Below are 25182 nucleotides of genomic sequence, written 5' to 3' on the forward strand. Positions count from 1 at the left end.
ATTGCGGCATCTGCGAACACAGCGGCCGAAGCCAAACGAGAGGGAGTCTACTGTATTCTATGTAGACATAATCCCCATAAAGACAATTGGTATACCATCTTGTCTAATTACAATATTAATTTAAATAATTAGTTTATTGTATTTCTTTACCATCAAAATATTATATTTAGATTATGATGGGTAAAAATGTTTAACATTTTACATGAAAAATCTACTTTGGTGTGATGAACTTCAAAACATTCATCTGGTAGAGGATGGCTTTTATCTGTTTGGTGTGGCTAAATTTGCCATTATTTACAAAACACAAAGTAAAACACTAATAATCATAAACTATAAACTAAAAGTTAGTAAATAAACGCAGAAATCAAACAATTAATAAGTAATCATACTGGTGTTTATTGCCAAAATCTACACTAGGGGACAATTGAAAATGAACAGATGTTCCTATGCATCTTTCTATGGATTGGTAATCACCATAAACAGCAGTGAAAAACCACTTTGTTTACTCCAAACTGAACAAATGAATGTCGTAACTGGTCTCTGTTGTGGATATTTTCAACAGCTAATACTTTGATTTTCATTGAGAGAGCACTCTGCATCTATAACCGCTATTTTTGTCTAGGAATCAACTCGGCTATGTATCTAGGCATTAGCTACGCTTGAATGGTTAATAAAATGTATTATATTTTTTTCTATATTAACAATTTAAATGATATTATGAATCGGATTAAATGTAGGGGAAATTAATTTAGTCAATTTTAAGAACGTTGTTTAAACAAAAAGTTCATCAATTTATTTATATGCATGTTAAGCTTTGAAAGAAGCAAGAAGTTTATTTCAGTAATATGTATTTTTTACAACTAACACAATGCAATTGTATCACCTGAAATCGTTACTTAACTTCATAAGTACATTTTGACACGCTGTATCATAGTAAAATAACCATATCATTATTAAATGCACTACTCTTGGTATGTAAATTAGTGCCGAAGAGAAAATGTTCTGATTATATATTTCTCCTTGTTGATTTGAAGTAGCCTGCTTCCTCGATTACATGGTAGGTATACATCTTAATGTATTATGCATAGTAATTGTGTCCTGAAAATTTTAGCCGCCCTGAGTTCGTCTTTATAGGTATGAAGAATACTGCAACATTTTTAATATCAATTGCCAGAGGTCAACATGTATGTTTATTGTTCTATTTAGTATTCCAGGTGCAATAGTATCTATTATTAGGTGGAAACATAACTGATAGTCCAACACTGCTTGCATCTTGCCAAATCCATCCTAAGCATAGAGTAAAGCTCTTGAGTTAACAGTTAATGCCAGACTGCGATTAGCACGTGCGTGGATGTTGTTTATCATGTGATTGATCTGTGCCAGATTGCCGTGATCTTGCTGGTGTGAACCGAGCCTTAGAACGTGTGGCTGAACCGCTGTGGAAAGTTCGAGGAGGTCCCATATTATCAAATGAAATTATTTGTAAGGGCGACTTTTACGCACGGATTGGACGTAGAAGCGTGCAGGCATGTGTTTCTCTGTGGAAAAATTGCAAGCGTTTGAACCACAGGTCATGTTATACAAGTGCTTTAACCGCTTTCTGGGTATTGACAGTAGTGCACGGTGCGGGGAACTGAAGTTCTAGTTGTTAATGGTGTGTCAAGGAAGATATTATGTTATTTGGTGAATTTTGTATTTGTTTTTTTTGCAATGTTTGATACAGAAAAGTTTACTGTTAACATTGAAAGTAGACAGCCATTGTTTGACATTTCTTTGAAGTAATACAGTAATAAGCAAATCAAAGCTCAGTGCTGGCTAGACCTTTGCCAGGAAATGGGAGATGATTGGGACAACATTCATGTAACAATCCAGTACTTAACGGTTTGCTAGAACTGGATGTGTTCTCTTTCCCCTCTTTTTTTCAGAAAATTCAATTTTACAAAAAATTCAATAAACACACGTCCATGGTAAACTGACCTTAGTATTCATGACAAACCACGTGGTTTTTCCGCTCATAACCGAACATGCAGTTAGCTTGCCCGGGATAACATAACCGAATATTACTTCAGTGGGCACGTATAAATCGCAGCATTTATCCACTAGTATAAGTTTAGTCATAGTGGATAATAGATAATCGCTTTAGTATGGTAAAAAGTATTAAACAATCAGGGGGATAAACTCGGGAAGTTTGACTCGTGCAGCATTCTGTGTGATATTACTGATAATGTAGATTAAAGAGGGCTGGTGGAAGATGACGATTCCGGCACAAATCACATGATGTCTGTCTACAGATCCTGGGCCATGACTGCACGAAACACGGCTGTAAATTCTTATAGCATATATTATTATACAATCTTTTGGTGTACAAATTATAAAGTTTACAAATCGCTAATATATACATTCCTTATTTTATTTTAAATTTAATGTAAAAAGTCAAAAGATGTAATAATGCGACAGAACAGTACCTACACGACACATCAATTATGCAGCTAGCTTGTAACTTTGTAGACCTACATAGTTTGGATTACATTAATTCCTCAAAGGAAGAAGTACCATCCACTGCTCTAACTAGCTTAACTGAACATATTGACCATCTAGAAGCACACAGCATGTGATAGCAATTTTACTAAATTACAGCAGGGCATTTGACTGCCCAGGCTATAACCTTATTTTGAGGAAACTGTCAACTGTGGTGACAGAGGGACTAGCTAAAGACTGGGAGGGCAGCTACTTGAAAGGACCTAAACAAATAGTTGAAATTCACCAAAACACAAATAGGAAAACATACAGGGTGTTCACATGAAAACGTCAAACTCGTATTTAAAGACTTATAGCCCAAGTATCAAAATTCTGTAAACTGGAGTGTATAGTACTAATTGAACACCCTGTATATACAGTTCCACACAACTCTGTCAGCAGAGGAGTGTCTCAGAGCTCTGTACTGGGTATATAGATGACACAGCTTTTGTTTACACATGATACACCACAACAACTACACTCTGATATTTTATTAGCAACAGATAAAGTACTTCAATATTTTCTTCAAAATGTAAAATATAGCTATTAATCTATCAAAAACAACACAGATAAATTTCAGCAGAAAGAATGAACAAATTCCCGAAATCCCAGAAGTCAGAGTGGAAAAAGTGTAAAACTACTTGGTCTAACAATCAATGCAGACCTCTTGGAATGAATAATAACCTGACCAAAAACCCCTCATCCAGCATTTATGTGATAAAGAGAATGAAGTGGATAGGAGGTTTGGAAACAGCAAAGACATTATACTATGCTGTGATAAAATCACATGTAAGGTATGGACTGACCTCATGGGGATGAGTATTTCTGAGGCAAACCTTAACAAAATCCTAGTGCTACAGAAAAAGGCTATTAGTGCACTCTTAAGGCTTGGCCCTATAGACAATTGCAGGGAAGCTTTTAAATCCCTAAAGCTTCCAACAGTTACAACACTCTATATCCATACAGTTGCCATGTATACAAAAAATCTGAATTTCCTGGAAATATGGATTTTCATTCATACCGTACTAGAAGAGTAAATTAATACAGTCTTCCCACCCATCACACAACACAGTTGAGCAAGAAACCCTCCTACATCCGTAAAAGCTGTAAAATCGTAAACTCGCTTTCAGACAACCCTAAGAATAGTACAGGCATTGGAATGCACAGGCAGCTTTGGGACTGCCTACTGGAATTACCAGTGTACTCAATAAATGAGTTCTTCGACCTACTAAATTTAAACAATCAAACTTAAAATCAAGAGAATAAAAACAATGTAAAGCAAGAAATATTTCAGTTATAATGACATTGTTGTATTTCTTTAAGAAATTGCAAATAAAGAATATTTTTTAATGTCTAAATTTGATTTGTAACCTGTAAGAGATAATCCCTTTGTCATTGATTTCATGATTAATAGTGTTCAAGTGTGATACTAGTCGCAAATGTAGCTCATATGCTCATATTTAGCAGACCATATCGTTAGGTGTTTGCCACCTCTGTTTGTATTGTAGCTGAGGCCTAATATGGATTTATACTTTTTAGATGCATTTGTCCATTCCTACTTGAATCTTTGATATTGTTAGTGAAATAAGGAAAAGTTTTAAAATATTAAAATATTCCGCCGAGTCTTGTCAGTGTCTCAAACTTGTTCACACCCCAACACCATTTTTTTATGGTAAACATTTTAAAAAACAATTTGATCGTGAAATTATACTTTTGCTGTTAAATGGGGAAAGAGCCATGAATTTCATTACCAAACTTGAGTAGTAACCCTGTAGTAGGCTATTATTACATTATTTTGTAGAAAAGTTCGAATTGTTATAGAAAATTTCTTGTCTATAATATGGGACACTGTCTGGACAATTAGTTACGTGTATCAAAGTAATATAATCTGGTATGATGATTTTTTAATTTAATGAACCAAAATGTTGCAAACTGAAAATAATAGGCTAATTTCCAATTTTGTTTGTTTCATATCATGTTACATCCCCCGATGTTGTGATTGATCATTTTGTCACAGTCAGTAGATGAGACAGTGTCAGGAATGATTGTTGTTGGCAGTAGTGGAATGCTCTGAAATGCTGCAGAGTACATTTCCTTCATGTTAGCACTTTTCTGTTCATTTTTAGGTGGTCAACTTTTAATATCGCCTATTATGACTAATGGGGTTTGATCTAGTTTCTAGTTGTTAATTACTGATATTAGATTTAGTTCTTCGCCAAGGTCCTGGACCAAGTGATTATGCCAATTAAGTGAAACATTTTGTCTTAAAATTCTTATTTTTAAAATGGCTATTTGCAAGCAAATCCCTGGGATACTGCTACTTTTACTGCCTTTGTTAAATGCTTAAGGTTTTTCCAGTCATAGTAGCAAACCCTAATTTTATTGTTTTTGTCCGTGTTCATAAATTTATTTTTAAAAGAGAGAAAGAAAGGACTGAGGGATTAAGAATTGCAGTTTGCTAGATTCCATTTCTCAATTCTAAATTGGAATCGATCCATCTCTACTTAAAAGATAAACAACGTTAAATTAAATCATCAAATCAAGTACAAATGCCTAATAAAATACACAGTTTACTACAGTCATGCTCTGTTGGTTGGTCTGCATAACAGTGTTTTCAGAAAATTGGCTGAATTGCTAATTTTAAAAATAGTAATATAATATTTATTTACTACTCTTTAAATAATATTTATACCGTGAAAGTTAATTTTCCTACTTTTTCAGCATCAACCTCGCCAAGTAAAGAATAGAAAAGTTTCATCTGTTAATTCAGGTTTGTTTTTTTCTGACCTTAGAGCAATATGGTGACCCAGTGTTCTACAGTGGATGAGGAGTGGGAAACGTTTGACCCATACTTATTTATCAAACACTTGCCCCCCCTCACTTCTGAAATGAGAGCTCGCTGCCCTGCCTTGCCTCTCAAGACAAGAAGTAGTCCTGAGTTCTCTCTAGTGCTAGATCTTGTAAGTAATAAAAAATATTTCAGTTTCGTAGCACATATGTATAAAGGGAATTTTGTATTTTCTATAACATACATTTGAAATACATTTTAACCCTTTAATTGCTGGATTAAAACTAACTGTAAAAGTGACCAATATGTTTTTTGGGTGTAATAAAATTAATAGGTTTTGGGCAATTTTTGAGTTTGTGTTATACTCCAAAAACTATACTGCATGGGTTTTGTTTTAGAAGTATTGATAAATAGCATTTAAAACCGTGGATAAATAATTCAAATATATATTTGATAAAAATCGCCTCCATAAAAGAATAAGGGACTTAAAAAAATCAAATTAATGTGTCTACTTTCAAGTTTTGATTTACTCTCATTTTTTATCTGTTAGTTAAATATATATTCAATGAGATACATTTTGAAAATGTAATAAAAAAGGTTTCTTGTGACTACATATCATAAAAAATATTGCTCTGTATTTTTTTTGTTTTTGATCCCCAAAAAATGAATTGTATTTTTGTTTTTGATTTTGATAGTATTTTATTAAAGGTTTATACTTGAAATTAAGTAGAAAATCTGGCCAAAATTGGCTTGTCTGTTAAGCTGCTACCGTTTCTTTAGATTATTATTTGTGTTTTGATTTTGTTGTGTCTAAAAGTTGTGGTGATGGCTTCAAAATGTAAAAAGGTGGTTGTGTCAATGGAAGAAAAACTGAAAGCCTTGAAGAAATTAGACAGTGGTTCAACTTTAGTAAAAGTGGCAAAAGGTTATAACGTGGGGAAAACAACAGTAGGAGATTGGAAGAGGAATCACAATGACATTGAAAAATGGTGTTCTCTTGGTGAGTCACATTAACTGCTTTGAAAAATCGGAAGACTATGAAAAAATGTGAGTACGAAAAAGTAAGCGAAGCTTTTTACCTGTGGTTTACTCAACATAGAGATAAAGGTGTACTGATATCAGGACCAATCTTACAACAAAAAGCTTAAAGTTTTGAAATGAACTTAAGGAAGGTAAACCTGATTTCACAGCTAGTGTAGGTTGGATGATTAGATGGAAGAAAAGATAACAGAGTTTGGCAGCTTAATATCTGTGGCAAGAAGCTTTCAGCAAACTGTGAAGCCGTTCAATCGTTTAGGGACAAACTTCATACGCTAGCGGACAATAAAAGTCTATTAGGTGATCAAATATTCAACTGTGAAGAGACTGGTTACAAACGTAGCAAAGAAAGAGTGTCAATTCTTATATGCAGTATTGCTACTGCAAATTTGAGAATGAAAATGGCTATGATAGGCAAGTAGAACAATCCGAGAAGATTTAATAATGTTTCCAAAAATGTTTTACCAGTGAAATATTACAATGAAAAAAATGCTTGGATGAACTCAGAAATTTTTAAAGAATGATTTTTAACCCTCTAAGTGGCAAGCGCCGTCTGAGACGTATGATTCACGCTGCCGCGAAGTGGCAAGCGCCGTCACAGCCATCGCTTCACATTTAAGGCCGTTGCTCTGCAACCGTCCATTATTTTTAGGCCTAGTTTGAACTATCGTATATTCCATGAAATTTCCTATACATATCATACAGTATAGTGTGTATTCATGTTACTAATGTTTGCTGGCTTAAATGATTCCGACGGTTTTCGTATGACCTGGCGGCAGACGAGAGAACAGCTGTCTACTCGTCTCGTCACTGTTTTGTTTGGCGACTTGCGTACTGTTATTGTCAGTATATTATTGTTTATCGCGTTGTTCGTGTTACCGGTTAATGATTAGGTTATTCGTTCGTCATGGAAAATGTTGGGGTACTTTGGGATTATACCGACTACACCAGTATGAGCAACACAAACAAATAAACTTATAGAAAAAAAATATTATAGAACGAAAAAGCAACTTTTCAATTACAAACTTACAATAATTATTATTTGTTAATGGGTTTCCTGTGACGCCCAGAAAGCAGCAATATCAAGGATGAGTGAGTCTAGTGGATTTCCACCTTCAGCAGCAACTGCCGACCGCAACGCATATTTTAGATGTAGACAACTAGTCATGATCTTGTAAAAAACGAATGGCCCCCTCTTCGCTCCTGGGTAAATCCCAAATTCTCATAGTGTCACCCATCACCAATCTATGACACACACAGTAAAACACGGAAGTACAACAAAGCGACAGACACTTCGGCACGAAAAGTACAAGAATGCGGCGCACAAGCTGAACGGGCGGCGAGAATCTGTAGTCACGTTATCTACTAGATCGTTCGACTTTGACCTCTGTATGAGGATGGGGAGGGGTTTGCGATAAGACAATTCCTGTTTTATATTTACGAAATATACTGTGTGACAAACTAAGCCACTATTATACTATTATAGGCCCTACACTACTGGGAGGAAAAGACAAGTCCCTTCTAGTGACTCGGGAGTACAAAAACCAGTTTATACATAGATTTAGTTTTTCCCATCTAACTTTTTTGTTGTTGTAAATAGAAAAAAATGTATAAGAAGTAATTTGTTTAGAATAAAATTGTGTATATTCTGTGAATTTGACATTATTTTGTAGTTCCAGTAGTTTCAAAGTGACGGACAGTAGAACTTAAAAATGATTTTTTCTAAAAAAATTTTTTTACACGTCTACAATGATATTAATCTGAAAATAATGGTAAGGCACCAAATATTATATTTATTCCTATTCTATAGTTCATAAGGAAAACAAAAATATATAATGTTGCTAGGTTATCACTTAGATAATATTTTCTAAAAATAAGTTTAACGATCACGGCAATTTACCCAAAAACGGCCTGCCACTGAGACCACAAATGACCGCCACTTATAGGGTTAAAGAGTTTTTGCTACAAACTGAATAGTTTTTTTAAATCCATCCTGACGAGGGCGATCATGAAGATAAGGAAATAAAGGCCATGTTTTTGCCTCCAAATGTGACTTCCTTTTGTCACCCTGTAGATCAGGGAACCTTATAGGCAGATTTGGCGACCAGAAAATGACAAACAGCGGGAAAGTAAAAGACTATCACAAACTTTTTTTGTCTAAGTTTAGTTTCGTAGTTCACTGCACTGTATATGTGCCTACTATAAGTCGTGTTTTATTACTTTGCCTTAAGTAAATTTTTGTCTACAAATAAAATTAAAAGCCCCATACACAGCGGTCGGGCATTGTGTGGTAACAGACCCAGAATCGGACGCGTCGGCAGATGTTTTTATCATTTTCCATGTTATCCAACTTTTTCGTTTATCCAATCTTGCTGCGTCTGTTATAGATTAGGTAATCAAAACTCCACTTTAATATTTTTGTAAAATTAATTAGAAACTGTTGCGTTAGTTTTCTTCATTGAGGCACTTAAAATCGAAAATTAATATACAAGTTATTCTAAAATTAAAGTTTCAAATTTATCTGTAGAAAGTTTAATAACATTAAAAAATATTTACATTACAGGTATGTGATGTCAAAATAATGTTGTAAACTCATAACATGGGGGATCATTCATGCTTGTGATCTTCGCCAAGATGGTCGAACATTGCTGAAACTAACAAACCATTTGTGTAAAAGTTGTGTGTGTATGTATTTATTGAAAATTAACTTTACCCAATAATATACAACCAACAGCTCCTAGCGCCAAAGACGTTAACTTATGTTCAAACTTCACAGGAACAGGACTTAACATGTTCAATCTTACATCTAATGAGGAAGTATTCAACACTATAAATTCTCTAAAATCCTCTTCCTCCTCAGGCTATGATGACATTTCTTCAAAAATACTGAAGTATTGCAGCTCTGTAACCTGCCAACCCTTAACGGATGTAATCAACAAGTCTCTGACTCAGGGATTATTTTCCCTCAAAATTAAAAATGTCAAAGGTATATCCACTGCATAAGCAAGGGAGTAAGCACGACATCAAGAACTATAGACCAATCTCCCTTGTGCCCACTGTATCAAAAGTTTTGGAAAAAATAGTTCTCTCGAGACTGTTAGAGCACCTTCAGCGTAACAATCTGCTGCCAAAAGGACAACATGGGTTCATCCCGGGCAAATCGACTATCACCGCCCTTGCTGAGCTCATTGAGTGTATAATTGATAATATTGAGTCTGAAAATACTGTAACAACTGTTTTTTCTCGATATGAGTAAAGCATTTGACTCACTGTCTCATAAGCTTATTTTATACAAAATCAGAACCTTGGGTGTCAGCGGTATAGCCCTGAAATGGTTCGAAAGCTACCTCTCTGGGCGACAGCAAATAGTTGAGCTGAAACACACAGCTAAGGGCTTGACGAAGGCTCTTCATTCACTTCCACAGTATGTTAGAAGAGGAGTTCCGCAAGGATCTGTGTTGGGACCCGTCCTATTCATTTTATTCACTAGTGATCTAGGTAAAACACTCGAGGCTTTTAGTCATCCTGTATCATACGCAGATGACACAGCTCTTATCACCAGCAGTTCAACAGCGGAGTCACTAGAAATCAACACGTATATATCTGTTAGCATGGCCCAACAATATTGCCTAAATAACGACCTTGTTTTCAACCCATCCAAAACAAAACTCCTTGCACTAGGCAGACATAAAGACCACATATCAGGCCCACCAGATCTAGAAAAAGTGGATGAGCTTAAACATTTAGGTATGATATTAGACCAAAATCTTACATGGAGTTGCCACATTGATTACCTTAGCTCAAAGCTCAGCTCTGCTCTCTTTGCTCTCAAAAGGATAAAAGCTACGGGCACACAACATCTGCTCTAAAAATAGCCTACCACTCTCTCTTTGAGAGCCATCTTCGGTATGGAATCATCCTTTGGGGGAGTTCTTCAAATGGTAATCTCCAGAGGGTACTAATCTTGCAGAAGCGGGCCATAAGAATCATGGCCGACCTCTCTTCCCGAGACAGCTGCAGAGAATCTTTTACTAAAACTCGACATTCTCACTGTGACTTCAATCTACATCATCGAAGTCATCATATATGCTTCCAAGCAAAACTTCCCGAGAAACAGTGAGGTGCACAACTACTACACTAGACAGGCTCAAGCTCACCGTCTACCAGCTCATAGAACAACGCTCTTCACCAAAAAAACCATCATTTGCTGGAATCAAGCTTCTGAACTCCCTTCCTGATGCCATCAAGACCGGAAACGCTAAAACTCTAAAAAGAAGACTACACAAGTGGCTGGTGAAGAACTCTATCTACAGTCTCGATGAGTTTTATGACATTCTCAACTCCTGACTTGTAATGTTTTTGTTGTTAATTTTTGTTCTTTCCTTTCAATGTTATGTTTCATAACTTATTATTTTTATTATTGATTGACAACTATTCTGTTCTTGATGATCATGAATAAAGCTTTCTGTATTCTGTATTCTGTATTCTGTATTCAGCTTGGTATTAACTAGTAATATATACCAATATTATCCAGCTAAATTACAGTGATTTTTATAGTTTAATTGCACAAATGAGGATCATAGTATAGAAATATTGTCAAATTAGGCTAAAATCTTTACAACTGAAGTACCCAAATGAAGAGGCCTTAATAACACGACTCATGTGACCTAATATTTTTTAGGCTAATACTCAAAATTTAATTGTTCATTGTTCCGGTAGAAGATATTGTCCATTTGGGTGAGATTTTGTTGGTGAAATTCCCTCACGGGGGTACTTTTCAGCACTTTGAATGAGCAAGCAGGTATCATTCAATCAAAAAAATATTGAAAAACGGGCCAACCAAATATTTTCTCAAATTTGGATAGTTGAAGATCTTAGTTGTGTTTGGATCTGAAAACTTTTGAATCTGAGAATAATATTAGATTAATTTCAAGCCCTGTGTTGGGGTATAAAATGTTATTCAAGTAATTCAACCAATTCCATATTTTTAAAATCTTATCAGTTTTAGGTTCTTATGTGCACCCACACACACTTGTGTGTTTATTTTATATTCTTTTATCCTTTCATTTTCCTCTTTTTTTCTAATTAACTTATGATTATGAGTGAATACCTTTTCTGTGATATGTTATTGAATGAATTATTTTGTATACGAGTGAGTGAGAGAGAGTCTTGCTTAGAACAATGTTAACTTCACTTTCTACTAAACCAGGAAACTTAAGTATAAATATTTTGTATGAATTCATTTATGAAACGATTGTTACCGTTGTTTAGGATGAAACATTGGTCCATTGCAGTCTTCAAGAATTAGAGGATGCTTCATTCTCATTTCCAGTCCTATTCCAAGAATGCAGCTATACTGTGTTTGTGCGCACACGGCCTTATTTCAGAGAGTTTCTTGAACGAGTTTCAGCTCTCTTTGAGGTCATATTGTTTACAGCTTCAAAACGAGTGTATGCTGATAAACTATTAAACCTTCTGGACCCATCTCGAAGATGGATCAAGTAAGTTTCCTCATTAAATAGGTGAAAATACATCAGAAAATTGTTTTCTATTGTACATTTTTATAAGTTTAAGCCACTATAATGTTTAATATAGGTAAGCAAACAAAGAGTTTTTATTGGGTCAGATGTAATAGGAGAGAATTTGGGAGGAGGCTAGTGCTAATGGTCATATAAATTTTTTTTATAATCAAATTTTATGTGGGATCTTGTCAAACAGTTGATTTACTTAAAATCGGTCTGCATGCAAGAGACAATATCGGTTGCGTGTCTCCACAGTGGGAGCTGCTGAATACCACAACCAAGTTCATTCTAGTGAGAGATTCAACATCAACTCTTCAACATCACATTTGTGGTTAGATTCTGATGTTGCACTACATTTGAATGGCTCAAAATCAATGTTTAATTTTAGGTTTTACTATCTGATCAATATATCATTAAATTTGTGTATAAACTTGTGTCTTAATAAGTATTTTAATGTGTCAAAGATTTCAATACTGCAGCCATTCAATACGCTTAAAAGTGAACAATAACTTTTTAGCCTAGTGTCAAAAATTGTAAATGTATTAGAATCTATGTAATATTGTATCTTTTCTTGATAAGTTGTAAATATTCAAGTATTTTACAAAGTTTTGAAGGTGGCAACTTCAATTTCCTATATGGTATCTTAGGCATATAAAATATAGTTGAACAGAAGAATGTGTCATCAAAATATGAAATTGTCTTTTATTTCTATATCTAGCTATTGTGTTTAGGTGATTGGTTCTCAGTGTTGATTAACTGGAATTGAGACCATGGAACTAAAGAGATGAGTTTTTAAAATCAATGTACCATTAATTGATTCATTAATCTAAAGAAGGGTGGAAAATGGGGAAAGATGTTGAAAAAAATGTTTACTGATAATAATACCAAACTGGAAATGTGTTCGCAGGTATCGGCTGTTCCGAGAACATTGTGTGTGTGTTAACGGAAACTATATCAAAGATCTGTCAATCCTGGGGCGAGACCTATCCAAGACAATCATTGTGGACAATTCTCCACAAGCTTTTGGATATCAGGTTAGTTCATTAATGTCGAAGTTATAGTATACTCAGAGGTCTTGTAATATTTCTCAATATTTTACTGCGAGATAATAGAGTTGTTATAGTGTCCATGGAATGCTAAGTATAACACTTTACTAGAACATGGTCTGGTAACAAGATCTGTAACTATTGTCATATATTTGAAGCCAATAATTTTTAAAATTTGCCTCTTGTAGTATTAAAGTTAATTATTCTGTAAATTACATTGAATTTTATTTAATATAAATGAGTTTCTATTAATACATAGCAGTATTAGTTCTCTATGTTATTAATGTATTTGATTAAATCACTTCATGTAGGATTTTAAAAGTGGTTGAGTCAACTTGAAATTAGGCTCATGAAAAAACTAAAGAAAATAACGCTATGAATTTTTACAGTAAGTACATGAAATATTTCTGAAGGGAGTGACATGGTTCAATATATAAATAAATAAATTCCTTAAGTAATATTTAATTTAAAACATATACATTTTTTAACCCTTCTACATGGTTTCATAAGACAGCCACGACCGACGAATGAAACCAAATGCAGTGAAGGTATTTTTATTCTGGTATTTGCATAAAAATACCATGTAAAATGGAGATTATTAAAAATTGACCAAAATTGCTTCACAGAAATAGTTATTAAAAATGGAATAAATCGAAATAGTTATTAAAAATGGAATAGATCTATCAAAACTTAGGTTCGTTCATTGTCAGTATCTATATCCTAGTCTCTATTATTTATATTAGGGAGATTTTGTTCTATTCAATGTTCACCTTATAAAAACTGGAGGTACTTGAGAATGATTCGTTCACAAAATTATTCACCAAATTTTCAAAATCTGGATGGTCCAGATTTGCCGTAAGTAACTAAAACACCACTGCTATTACTTAAGGAGAACATAATAAAAGCACTGTTAGAATAAAATAGGTTTGCCTGAGAAAAGACAAACATTTTTCTTATAAATGCTGGCTGCTACTGTGTTACCATGTCACTTTATTATTACACAACTATGACAAAACACTTTATTTAGTCAGAGTCAAAATGAACATATTGACCTGTACTCTAACAGATATTTACATACGAATAACACTTCACTATTTCAACATCAGAGAGCTCTGCGGTTATAAATGCTACAGCATTTAAAGCATTTAAAATCCATCCCTAGAAGTGTCAACCATGCACAAAGGATTAAAAGTCAGTCTGTAATTTATATATTAGTGTAAAATAATTATATATATATATATATATATATATATATATATATATATATATATATTAATGTCTTAATTAAAATTAATAATATTATCTTCAGCCATTTTTTTGCTTTTGTCTGATTAATCACTACCTTAAGCAATTCTTATATAAAGTAATACCTTATTGTTTCTCTTCATAATATAAGACTTAAAAATATGATCACAGTGCTGAAATACCCTCAAATGTGCATGGCATTTTATAACACTAAGATGGTTTTAGTTGGAGAATGGCATTCCAATTGTCAGTTGGTTTGTGGACCAGAGTGACTCCGAACTCATGAAACTGTTGCCTTTTTTAGAGGACTTGGTTTATATGGTAAGTTTCTTTTTTATCACTTTATATCAATGTATGAAATTACATGTTTAAATTACAGTTCCCTGGAAATATTGGTTTAGATAGTAACATTGTCTACAAAATCAGACATATACTAACCAGTTTAGAAAAAGTATTTGTTTGGACTATTTCTACGTGTGTTTTTGCTACTGAATGTATATTTATAGTAAGTTGTGTAAAAATTACTTTGCTACTATTAAAAAAAATTAAATAAGGGTGGAAATTTTAAATTTCTAATATCTAACTTATTGTTAGTTTTAGAACAAAAGTAGTTCTTTACTAAATAAAAGTGGAATAACATTCTAGCAATCACTTTTAGCAATTTTTACTATAACGCATAATAATACTGCTAGTGTGCTGTGTCTTACCCTAAAATATAATTGAATACTGAACACTTGCTCCATGTATTAATTTCAAACTAATTGAACATCAGTGTGTTGGTTAATTGTAAAATTTGTATTTGGAAATTTTAATGGAATAAAACCCAAGTTACAAAACGGCACATTTTACTAACATTCACTTACAAATATATTCTGTACAGTTCAAGCAGTGGGAATGAAACTTAGGATGTGAATTCAAGAAGTCTTCATAATAAATTCAACATAACAATCACTTGTACCTACCTTTGTATAAAGAAAACATTTAGATAAATGGTGTTCAGTAAGATGCATTAATTTTAAAATTTGATAAAAAAAGCGTTAAACGGAAATCCTTAATTATGTTGTGTCATGTTCCACATTTTTTGTGTGCAAATATATTGCAATTTGTTAAATTAAAATGAGTTTTAATCCATATGTAACTAGAATAGGATATGGAGGCTTTCAATGAAAATACACCTACATCAATTCTTAAAAATGCCTTTCTTTTAGAAGGAAATCTTAAAATACTGTGTAATTTTATACAAGATACAGTTTTTTAATGTAAGCAATGCCACAAAATGTGAATTACATGCAGGATTTCTGCTTTGCAGACAAATATTAAAATAATGTGTTACTACGTCAGCTCACTGCAAGAATACATTTCAAATTGAAAATAGAATATTGTAAAGATATTACATTTGTATTTGCACAAATTATAAAAACACTATAAAAAACTATATAAAATTGCTTTCAATGTAAACGTTGTTTCTTTGATGATATCAGCATTCAGTCAGAATTTCAGAATTATATACTACGTATTATTCCTGTTTTCATTTTGAATATTCGAAAGTAGTTTCTTATTAAAAAAATTCATCCATAAATCGTTGCTCTAATTGCATATCTTTTTAACCTGTAATTTCAGATATTTTACAATCCATTCATTCCCATAGCTAAAATCTACTTATAAAATCATCAGTTTATTGAAAAACTACCAACACAAACTACTAAAGAGTGTGTTTTGCCAAGCACTTGAAAACAATTGTTTTAATGAAAGTACAGCATTTTGTAAATACATTATTAACTATGTATTAAAAAATTATGGGTACTTTTATATAAATTTGAAATATTTTTTATTAAGGACTGTTCTACATCTACAGTTCAACATGATAAATTCTAAGTAATTTCAAATGTAGTTGATTCAAATGTGTTTTAAAGCTTAAGGCAACATTTACGTACTGCAATGGATCACATGTGCACACACACACACACACACATACACACACACACACACACACACACACACACACACACACACACACACACAATATTTATTTATTAGAACTATTTTTGTTATATATCAGATGTAACAATTTATTTAGTCTGAGAAAGTTGTTTCCTTCAACATGGATACCACTTACATGCCCATGTAATGGAAACAACTACATATTTGGTCTTCTAGATGCCATTATGGTATGCAAGATGGGTCCATTTACTCTCCCAAAAATGTTTAGATTTAAGGTTCAAAGGCATGACTCTTTCCCTCTTTGAAGCAATTTTTATTGTTTTAAAGTACTTTATTTCCAACAGATTTGAACTAAGGAAAAAGATCTGACTTGTTTAGTATTTTCTCATTATTCATGTCCAGTTAAATACTGTACATGGCAGTCGTAATTTCATTTAACATTAATTTTTTAAGACCAAATTTAAAACTTTAAAACCTTAAATGAATTCCATTTCAATGCTTTCCTTACCTGTAACACTAAGCAATTTCACATGATTTTACATTATTATAATAAAATTGTTATAATTTCTTTTGTAGTAAGATTTTAATAATTTCATTAGTAGTGTGTAATTTATCTATTGTGCAAATTACTATTAACTGGTGTTTATTATTTTGATAGAACATTAAAAAAAAAATTATAGGTATGTTTATTTAATAACACATTTTTAAGTTTAGTTAATTTTTATTTATTTTTAGTAGATAATTTCAGTGTAAGGGAAACAAGCTTACTACTGTTACTAATATACAATAGAACCACAGGAGGAAAGCTCAGAAATACCATGCCTGGGCCACATTTTAGACCATAGCTCTCTTACCTTACATCTGATTCTTTTAACCAGGGATACAAGAAGAAAAGCATTTGTACACTTAAGGTTTTTTTATATCAAGCCAATTTTGAACTTTCCATTTGAAAATTCAAAAGGCTGCCATTTGTATATTAATGAGTGGGTCTGAACAATTTTTTTAATCAATTATAAATGTTACCTTTGTAAGTCTCTTTACAAAATTTGATCAGAAAATATTGTGTAGTTTCTAACCTACTACGTGGAAAAAACTAAAAAGAAACAAAAAGTACTGCTATTGACATTCCTGTATTTTTTTAGCTAAGATTAATGTATTTGGATTTAGGTAGAACTTTGATAATCTCCTGAAAATATTAGGAGAGAGTTCAGGGATACTCTGCATATGCTAGTACTTTTATAACATACAGAATACGGACAGCTGAAGCTTATTTGGTTGTACTTTGATTCTTTTCAATTGAAACAAAATAAACTTCAAGTGATGGCTTATTCAACATTCTCTTTACTCCATTGATGAATTTTTAAACATGAGGACGTGGAGTATTAACCAGTGATTGGACTCTTCTATAAAATTGTTTGATAAACTTGTAATGATTTTGTATTTATTGTTTTCCTGACGCCTCTACTGCTCACAGTTAAATATACATAAATCAAGAATATTGAATTGAATTGGACATGGAACATTAATATTTCTTCTTCCCAGGCAGATATTGTGTAGGTGTAGTGGTAGTTTAGATTTACTCAGGTCTAACAGTGGGGAGGGATGGTAATGGTTGGGTCGGAATGTTTGGTATGTTTTGCCAAACTAGAGACAGGTTGATGAAAATAATAGAAGTGAAGTGTATTTATTGTGTTTAAAACAAATTTACATTACATCAACAGTAGCTAGATTGAAAATATTAATTTAACTTTAATTATTTATAAATATATTTATTTAATTTGAGATAAAACTTGTTATTTGTTAGTTTTGGATGATTCGAGTATAGCCGAGTCTGTAGAATCAAACTAACAGAAGAAACTACATTAATTTTTCTGATTGGTTGAGAGTTAACGAACTATCACTTGTGGCGCTGGAAAAATGTTCTTGTCTGTCTGTCTGCAAAATATCTTGAAATTGAATTAACCAATAGGCTTGAATCTTTGCATGCTTTATTTCCATGTAGACAACACTGAGTTTGATAAAAGGGCATATCATCCTATGACATTTAACTGAGAATGGGTAAATATGTTTACATTGGTCTGATGGGGTAACCATGATGGCAATGAGAAAATAGCAGAATAAATAAATTTGTAAACAAGTGAGTACAATCATATAAGATTTTGACATTTGATATATTAACACATGTAACTCATTCATATAGTAACAAGTAAAATAATAAAGTGAGAAGTTAATATTAAAAGTCTGGGACAAATTTGATTTCAGCGCACTCTTGTGTTATAGTACCCGTAAAAGCCTATCACTCAATAGGATGACAAAATTTCTCTTGTCTGCTTGGAGGATCTAAAAATTTCTTTTCTGTATGATGTCTGTCTATCTGTCTGCAGGACATCTCAATAAATAAATGAGCTATAGACTTGGAATTTTGCATGTGACCTCAGCGAAACCTGTTACTCAACACAGGGTGGCATACTCCTACCTTGTTTATTGATACTCATGTCAAAGATAGAAATCCTCACTACATATGTCATGGTGATTGGGTAGTGGTCAAGTGGAGACCAAAACAGTTATCCTTTGTCTGACTGTCCTAACAGGCCGGTGTAAAGGTAGATGATATTTATATTGTTATTTACATTTTTTTTTTAAGTGCATTTAAGTGTTCAAGTCAAGAAACCCATTTATAGCAACGACGATCAAACAGTTTTATGACAGTGTTACCAGTCAGAATAAGTAAATGAAGACAGTATCAATTTTATATTCTAAATATAATTAAAATGTATGTATAATTTACTTTCAAAACTTATTTATTCAAATTTTGAAATAATTTATTAATAGGTAAACCATTTTAAAAATTAAGATAACGGATTTATATTAGAGTTTTACTTATTTATCATTATTAATGTATATTAATTCAAATTCAATATTATTTTTACTATAAAGACTTAATTCAATATAGATTAAGAAAATAATGATCGGAACCCTATTAGGAAATTAGGATCCTCCACTGTCTCCTCTACTCACAATTTACTCATACCTGGTTTTGGTCTCATTCCTGCAGCTGTTAATGAGTTTTGAGTATTTGAATTTCCTAAGAATCTTTGCAACAATAATTACTTGGTCTTGGTGTTCATTGCCAACGAGCACATCCAGTTGTGGTGAACAAAGAGATTTGTGCACAGGAAAGTCCAAAGTGAGTGTAAACTCTGGAATTTGAGACAAGGAAAGAGGTTACAGCTGCATAAGAAGGGGTTTGTTTGTAAAAGATTTTACTGAGATTGTGTCTAGTCTTTCTCTTGATGTAGTCAGATGTGTTCAATATAAGACCGACGTAGGGTTCTCATTGAGGCAGCAGCGTAGGAACTAAAATCGTCAGGAGTTCATATCTCCTCTTTGTCGTTGTTTAATGGCTTCCGAAATGTACTGTTCATGCAGCCATCCCCATCAAGATCATCTGAAAGCAAAGCTTAAATTTAGCTTTTGATTTGTTTGTTATAATTACTTCAAGCTCTTTGTTTAAGTTTCTCATTGACGATGGATGTTTGAAAGGATAGTAGGGATTTGTACTTTTGCCATCGTTATATGTTACATATTGTATAACACCTTCAGGCTCTCTGGGATTGGCATACAGATTTATTGTGTCATTCGATAATTTGAGGTGATGGGAACAAGCACGTGTTCAAAAATGATGTAATTATATGTTTTGATTTTTGAGTTTGATTTAAATGTATTATACAAGCTAAAAGAAATACTTCACTTTATTTTTTCATAATATTTCATTTAAAAAAATAAAAATTGAATAATTGAAAATTGTTGTTGTTAAGGTTATTTTTGTAAATAAATTTAAATGGAATTGCTAGTTACAATGATAATTCTATAATCTTGCAAATCCAGTTTTGAAATAGGAATAACACAGTGTGGATGATATTATAAGTATAACTGAAGTTGTTATATAATAGGTATATCCTAGAACCTTATGGTACTTTATCTGCACAAGAGTGACTATCTTCAGTGACTCAAATCACCATGGCGGACACCCATCATTCTACATGAAAGTGATCCAGTTTTAAAGTGTGATTTAAGTGGGAAATTCAACAAAATGCCTACTTTTCTTCACAACAAACACAATCTTTAAACTGTAAGTCCATTTATTTACCAAAAAACTACACTTAGAAGAACTCGAGAATACTTTTTTCAAGGAACAAAAATTTCAAGCTACTTAAATTAATCAATCTTAAGCATAAACGTTCACTACAAAACAATTGTTTATCATTATTAATGATATTTGCAAAATATTTAATTTATATTTAATTTATACCATGAATGCACAAGCCTATAAAAATTAGACATACCATATGGAACAGTACACGCGTCATACGGTGACCTACTTTGAAACTGTGTGGTAATATATCAATGTATGACAAGTAGTCGTGAGGTGCTAACAACAACATCGCTGACTGTGCAAACATCAGCAAACTCCTCACTTGACCTACCGTACTGCTGCTGTCTGTGTGACACTGGAGCACTGACCCTGAGCTGCTGACTGTGCAACTGACAACGGCACCAACACTCTGCTGTTATTTATCTACATCTGACTTCCATCACCTATCTAGTTTAGGCTGTCTGGATCTTTCTACTTGACAAGGAACTAGATTACTCCTCAAAATCAAACAAAATTGTACACTTTTTTTTACTAATTAAGTATTAATACAGCACTCTATTCATCATGACAATAGCAATCAGGCAAAGCTAGAATAAAAAACTGTTTACCATTATTTTATTCATCAGGACAACAGCAATCAGCCAAAGCTAGAATAAAAAACTGTTTACCATTTTATCATCACCAGAACCACTATATTGACAATAGGAGCCAGCCAAACCCAGCTTAAAAAAACTGCTAACTTTATATTTCTCCAGAACCATTATATTGACAAACAGGTGCCAGAAAACCCCAGAATGTCAAAATACCCATGTGGAGCTTGCACCATAGGAGTGAAACACAAAGGAATACTGTGCACTGGAAACTGCAAACAGTGGTTCCATGCAGACTGTGTTAATCTTTCAAACAAAGAGTTTAAAAACTTGACCAAAACACATTCAACAACTTGGAAATGTAGCAGTTGTGTGGATTTTCACTCCCTACATGAAAACCGAGAATCCACTCCTGTTTCTTCAAATAAGACTTCAAACATCAAAATGACTCCCCAATGTGACTCACTTAAAGAACTTGAACAAAGTCTTGTTGAAAATGAGGAGCAAAATAGTGAAGAAAGTTTAATAATGGCAGCTAAAATAGGATCTGCACTTTTACATGAAAACAATATTCTTAAAAAAGAAAATTGTACCCTGCTAGCCCAATTAAATAGCCTTGAAGCCAAAATAGAGGAGCTGGAATACAATGAATCAAAACATATATCCAATATGGAGTCACTACAAGGAAAAATATCCGAACTTGAAGCACAGCTAACGAAAGAAAAACAATGCATGATTGAAGCACAGGATATTTTTGAAGAAAATGACAAAAAACTCTCTGAAGTGATATTTGAGTACGAAATAAAAATTAAAGACCAAAAGAAACAAATTGCAATGCTGAAAACGCAAGTATCTTATGGAAATCACACAACAGCACAACATAGCAATGTAGAAACCCAAACTGAGCTCTTTACTGATCAGACCAACTCCTCCTTCCCCCCTTCCACCTCACCCTCCCTTCTCCTAGAAATTGGCAGTTTAAAAAAAAGTCACACTTCACTTGAAGAGAAATTCTCAAGCTTAGAAGCATCCATCACGAATTTATTAAGAATTAGAAATGGCAAAGAAGAAACCTCTGAAAGGAAAATGCCAAGGCACACACACAAAACTAATCCCAAAGCCAAATATAGTGCCTCCCTTAAAGTGCAGAAGACGAAAGCATCCATCTCCCAGGCTGAGCACCCTACCAGTGAGCCCATCCCTGAAATAGCCCAACCAATTCATTCCAACAGCAACAAAGAACATCCTTCTTTCACCAGTACTGCAAACTTTACAAAGAAACTATCACCCCCTATAACAGCCATCATAAGGCCTTCAAGTCAGACTACAGAGGATTTCTTTAATGAACACATAGAATTCTTTAAAAGGAATATGCAAATTAGTTCTACAACTCATCAAATAACACTTAAGGCAAGTAACCAATGCTCAACAGCTTTTCTAGGTCAAGCTCCAAACCAACAACACACTTTTTTAGAAAAAACCAAGACAAAGATTGTGAAACCATAGTACAAATATTAAAACCAGTAACAGGAAAAAGTAAACAACACAAATTCATCATTGCTCACCAAAACATTGATGGCCTTCAGAACAAAATCGAGAGACTGACACACTTCCTACACAGCTCTAATCCAGACTTAATAATTCTTACAGAACACGGCTTAAGTAGTCAAAAGTTGGAAAACACAAGAATCCCTGGCTACAGTCTACTAGGTGGTTTTACCAGACAGCAACACCAGAAAGGTGGAGTGGCTGTTTTTGCTAGCTTAAGACTAAAAAACAAGATTACAGTAGTATCAATATCAAGCAATACATCGGAACGCATTTGTGAAACGATGCTCCTGAAAATTGAGCTGAGACAAGGATTTTTACAACTGCTAAGCGTCTACAGACCACCCTGCAGCAACTTAGAAAATGCAATAGACATTTTATCAGCTGAGCTTGACAAAATTGTAGCCATTAATGACATGGTACTGGTGATGGGGGACGTGAATGTAGACAATCTTATTGAAAGCAATGACAGAAGAAACCTGGATGAAATGCTCCTTAGCCATGGCTTGAGCAGACTTCATCTACCCGCAACCAGAATAACAAATCATAGCCAGACCTCTATAGATTTTATATGCACGAACATAAAAGAAACGGAAATAGCTACCAAAATAACACAGACAGGCCTCTCAGACCACACGGCCCAACTATGTACGATTCTCACAGATTCTACGAAACAGCCACTGACCCAAACAAAAAGAAGACAGTTTAATGCAAGAACAGTGCAAGAATTGAAGCACAATCTGGAATCCCAAGACTGGACTAAAGTCACTCTCACCGAGAATGTGGAAACTGCTTATAAAGTATTTAGTGGAATTTTTCAAACTGCATTGAACATAGCATGTCCACTCAAGATAGTAAAGAAGAAAAGAAACCCCTACAAAAATATATGGGACAATGAAAGTCAGGCCCTAAAATTATCATACTTAGAAGCACTGAATAAACAAATCATTACTGGCCACCCTGATGACAAAAAAGAAACAGCTCGAAGGAAAAAATGTTATGATATAAAACTCAAAACTCTTCGTAAACAGTGCAACTCTTCATTCATAGAACAGTCGGACAACAAATCAAAAGCTGTGTGGAATGTAATAAATAATGAAAGAAAAGAAAAATCTTCAAAAAATCCACTAGAATGCCTAAAAATAGAGGAAGAAATTGTTGACTCTCCAATAACTATTGCCAATAATTTAAATTACTTCTTTGCTACAGTCGCTGACCGAACACTCCTCAGAAATGGAACATCGACACCTGTAATAGCACCAAACAATAACAACCAAACACCAAACCTAGCCTTCTTTGAAACCAACAAACAAGAAATTGGAAAAATCATTGACTCTTTAAAAGCAAAAACATCAGCAGGGGAGGATGAGATCTCATCAAAATTGATCAAACAGTGCAAACACGAAATAATCACCCCACTGACTCACATCATTAATAAATCACTTTCACAAGGAATATTTCCAAATGAACTAAAATTCGCAAAAATCTATCCGAAATTCAAATGTGGAGCAACAAATGAAGCCACCAGCTACAGGCCAATTTCCCTAATCTCTACTTTTTCTAAAATACTGGAGCGAGTAATACTAAATAGACTACTGAGCCACCTCAAGCAGCACGATCTTCTCACCCCTAGACAACACGGTTTTATAAAAGACAGATCAACTTCAACAGCAATAGCTCAACTAATTGAAGAAATCATCGACAATCTGGAAAAAGGAAAAATTGCAACAAGCATATTTTTGGATTTTAGTAAAGCGTTTGACTGCCTTGACCATGAACTCATACTGAAAAAGTTACACTCTCTTGGAGTCATTGACAAGGAACTTGACTGGTTTAAGAGCTACTTGAGCAACAGGGAACAAGTAGTAGAACTTACTTACTTGGAGAAAAACACTGTGACGAAAGTAAAATCCAAGCCAATACCAGTAAGCAGAGGAGTACCTCAAGGCTCCGTGCTTGGACCCGTCTTGTACATTCTCCTAACAAATGACTTCCCAAACTATCTCCAAAACCACTGTGAAATTGTAATGTATGCTGACGACACAGCTTTGATTTTAGCAAATAAGAACAAATCTCAGCTAGATATAGACTCTTTTGTTGCATACAATGTGGCTAAGCAATACTGCCACCTCAATGATTTAGTCTTAAATGACTCAAAGACCCAACAGCTAGTCTTTACACCTAACCCAAACCAATATGACGGGCTCCCAGAAATAACTACAATTAAATCAGGAAAGTACCTTGGTCTAACTGTTGATCAAAACCTCTCATGGGAACCTCACATCAATCAACTCTGCCACAAACTTAATAGTAGCCTGTATGCAGTGAGAAGAATAAAACAAATCAGTAGCCCTCAAGTAGCTTTGACAGCATACCTTTCCCTATTTGAATGTCATCTCAGATATGGACTGATAGCCTGGGGAGGTACGACAATTGGAAATCTTAAAAGGGTGCTCGTTATACAAAAAAGGGCTGTCAGGACTCTAAGTGGATTAGGACCAATGGACTCATGCCGAGCAGCTTTCAGACATCTAGGAATACTGACGATCATAGGACTCTATATCCTAGAGACGATCTTATTTGCCACAAAAACAGGGCACGCAAGAACTGGCGACATCCACCCCTACAACACCAGACATAGAAACAACTTCCTCCTTGACCCTCATCATCTGACTCTGTTCGAGAAAAAACCATCGTATAAAGGAGCCATGTTCTTTAACAATCTACCTGACTACCTAAGAAAGCTTCCAGAGAAGAACTTCAAGGCCTCCTTAAGAAGCTGGCTGCTGGA

At 33.8% G+C, this 25182-nt stretch overlaps 1 protein-coding gene across 2 annotated transcripts in view; it reads left to right on the top strand.

The window, feature by feature from the left end:
- Positions 1–25182, top strand: part of LOC124369342 (CTD small phosphatase-like protein 2) — a 69646-nt gene that overhangs the window by 42038 nt on the left and 2426 nt on the right. For both annotated transcript variants that reach the window (XM_046827314.1, XM_046827315.1), the window contains exons 7-10: positions 5310–5477; positions 11615–11844; positions 12773–12899; positions 14382–14477. In XM_046827314.1, coding sequence (XP_046683270.1) covers positions 5310–5477; positions 11615–11844; positions 12773–12899; positions 14382–14477 — 621 coding nt within the window. The remainder of the gene's footprint in view (positions 1–5309; positions 5478–11614; positions 11845–12772; positions 12900–14381; positions 14478–25182) is intronic.

The sequence above is a fragment of the Homalodisca vitripennis genome, chromosome X (assembly GCF_021130785.1).
Source record: "Homalodisca vitripennis isolate AUS2020 chromosome X, UT_GWSS_2.1, whole genome shotgun sequence".
In the NCBI taxonomy this organism is placed as follows: domain Eukaryota; kingdom Metazoa; phylum Arthropoda; class Insecta; order Hemiptera; family Cicadellidae; genus Homalodisca; species Homalodisca vitripennis.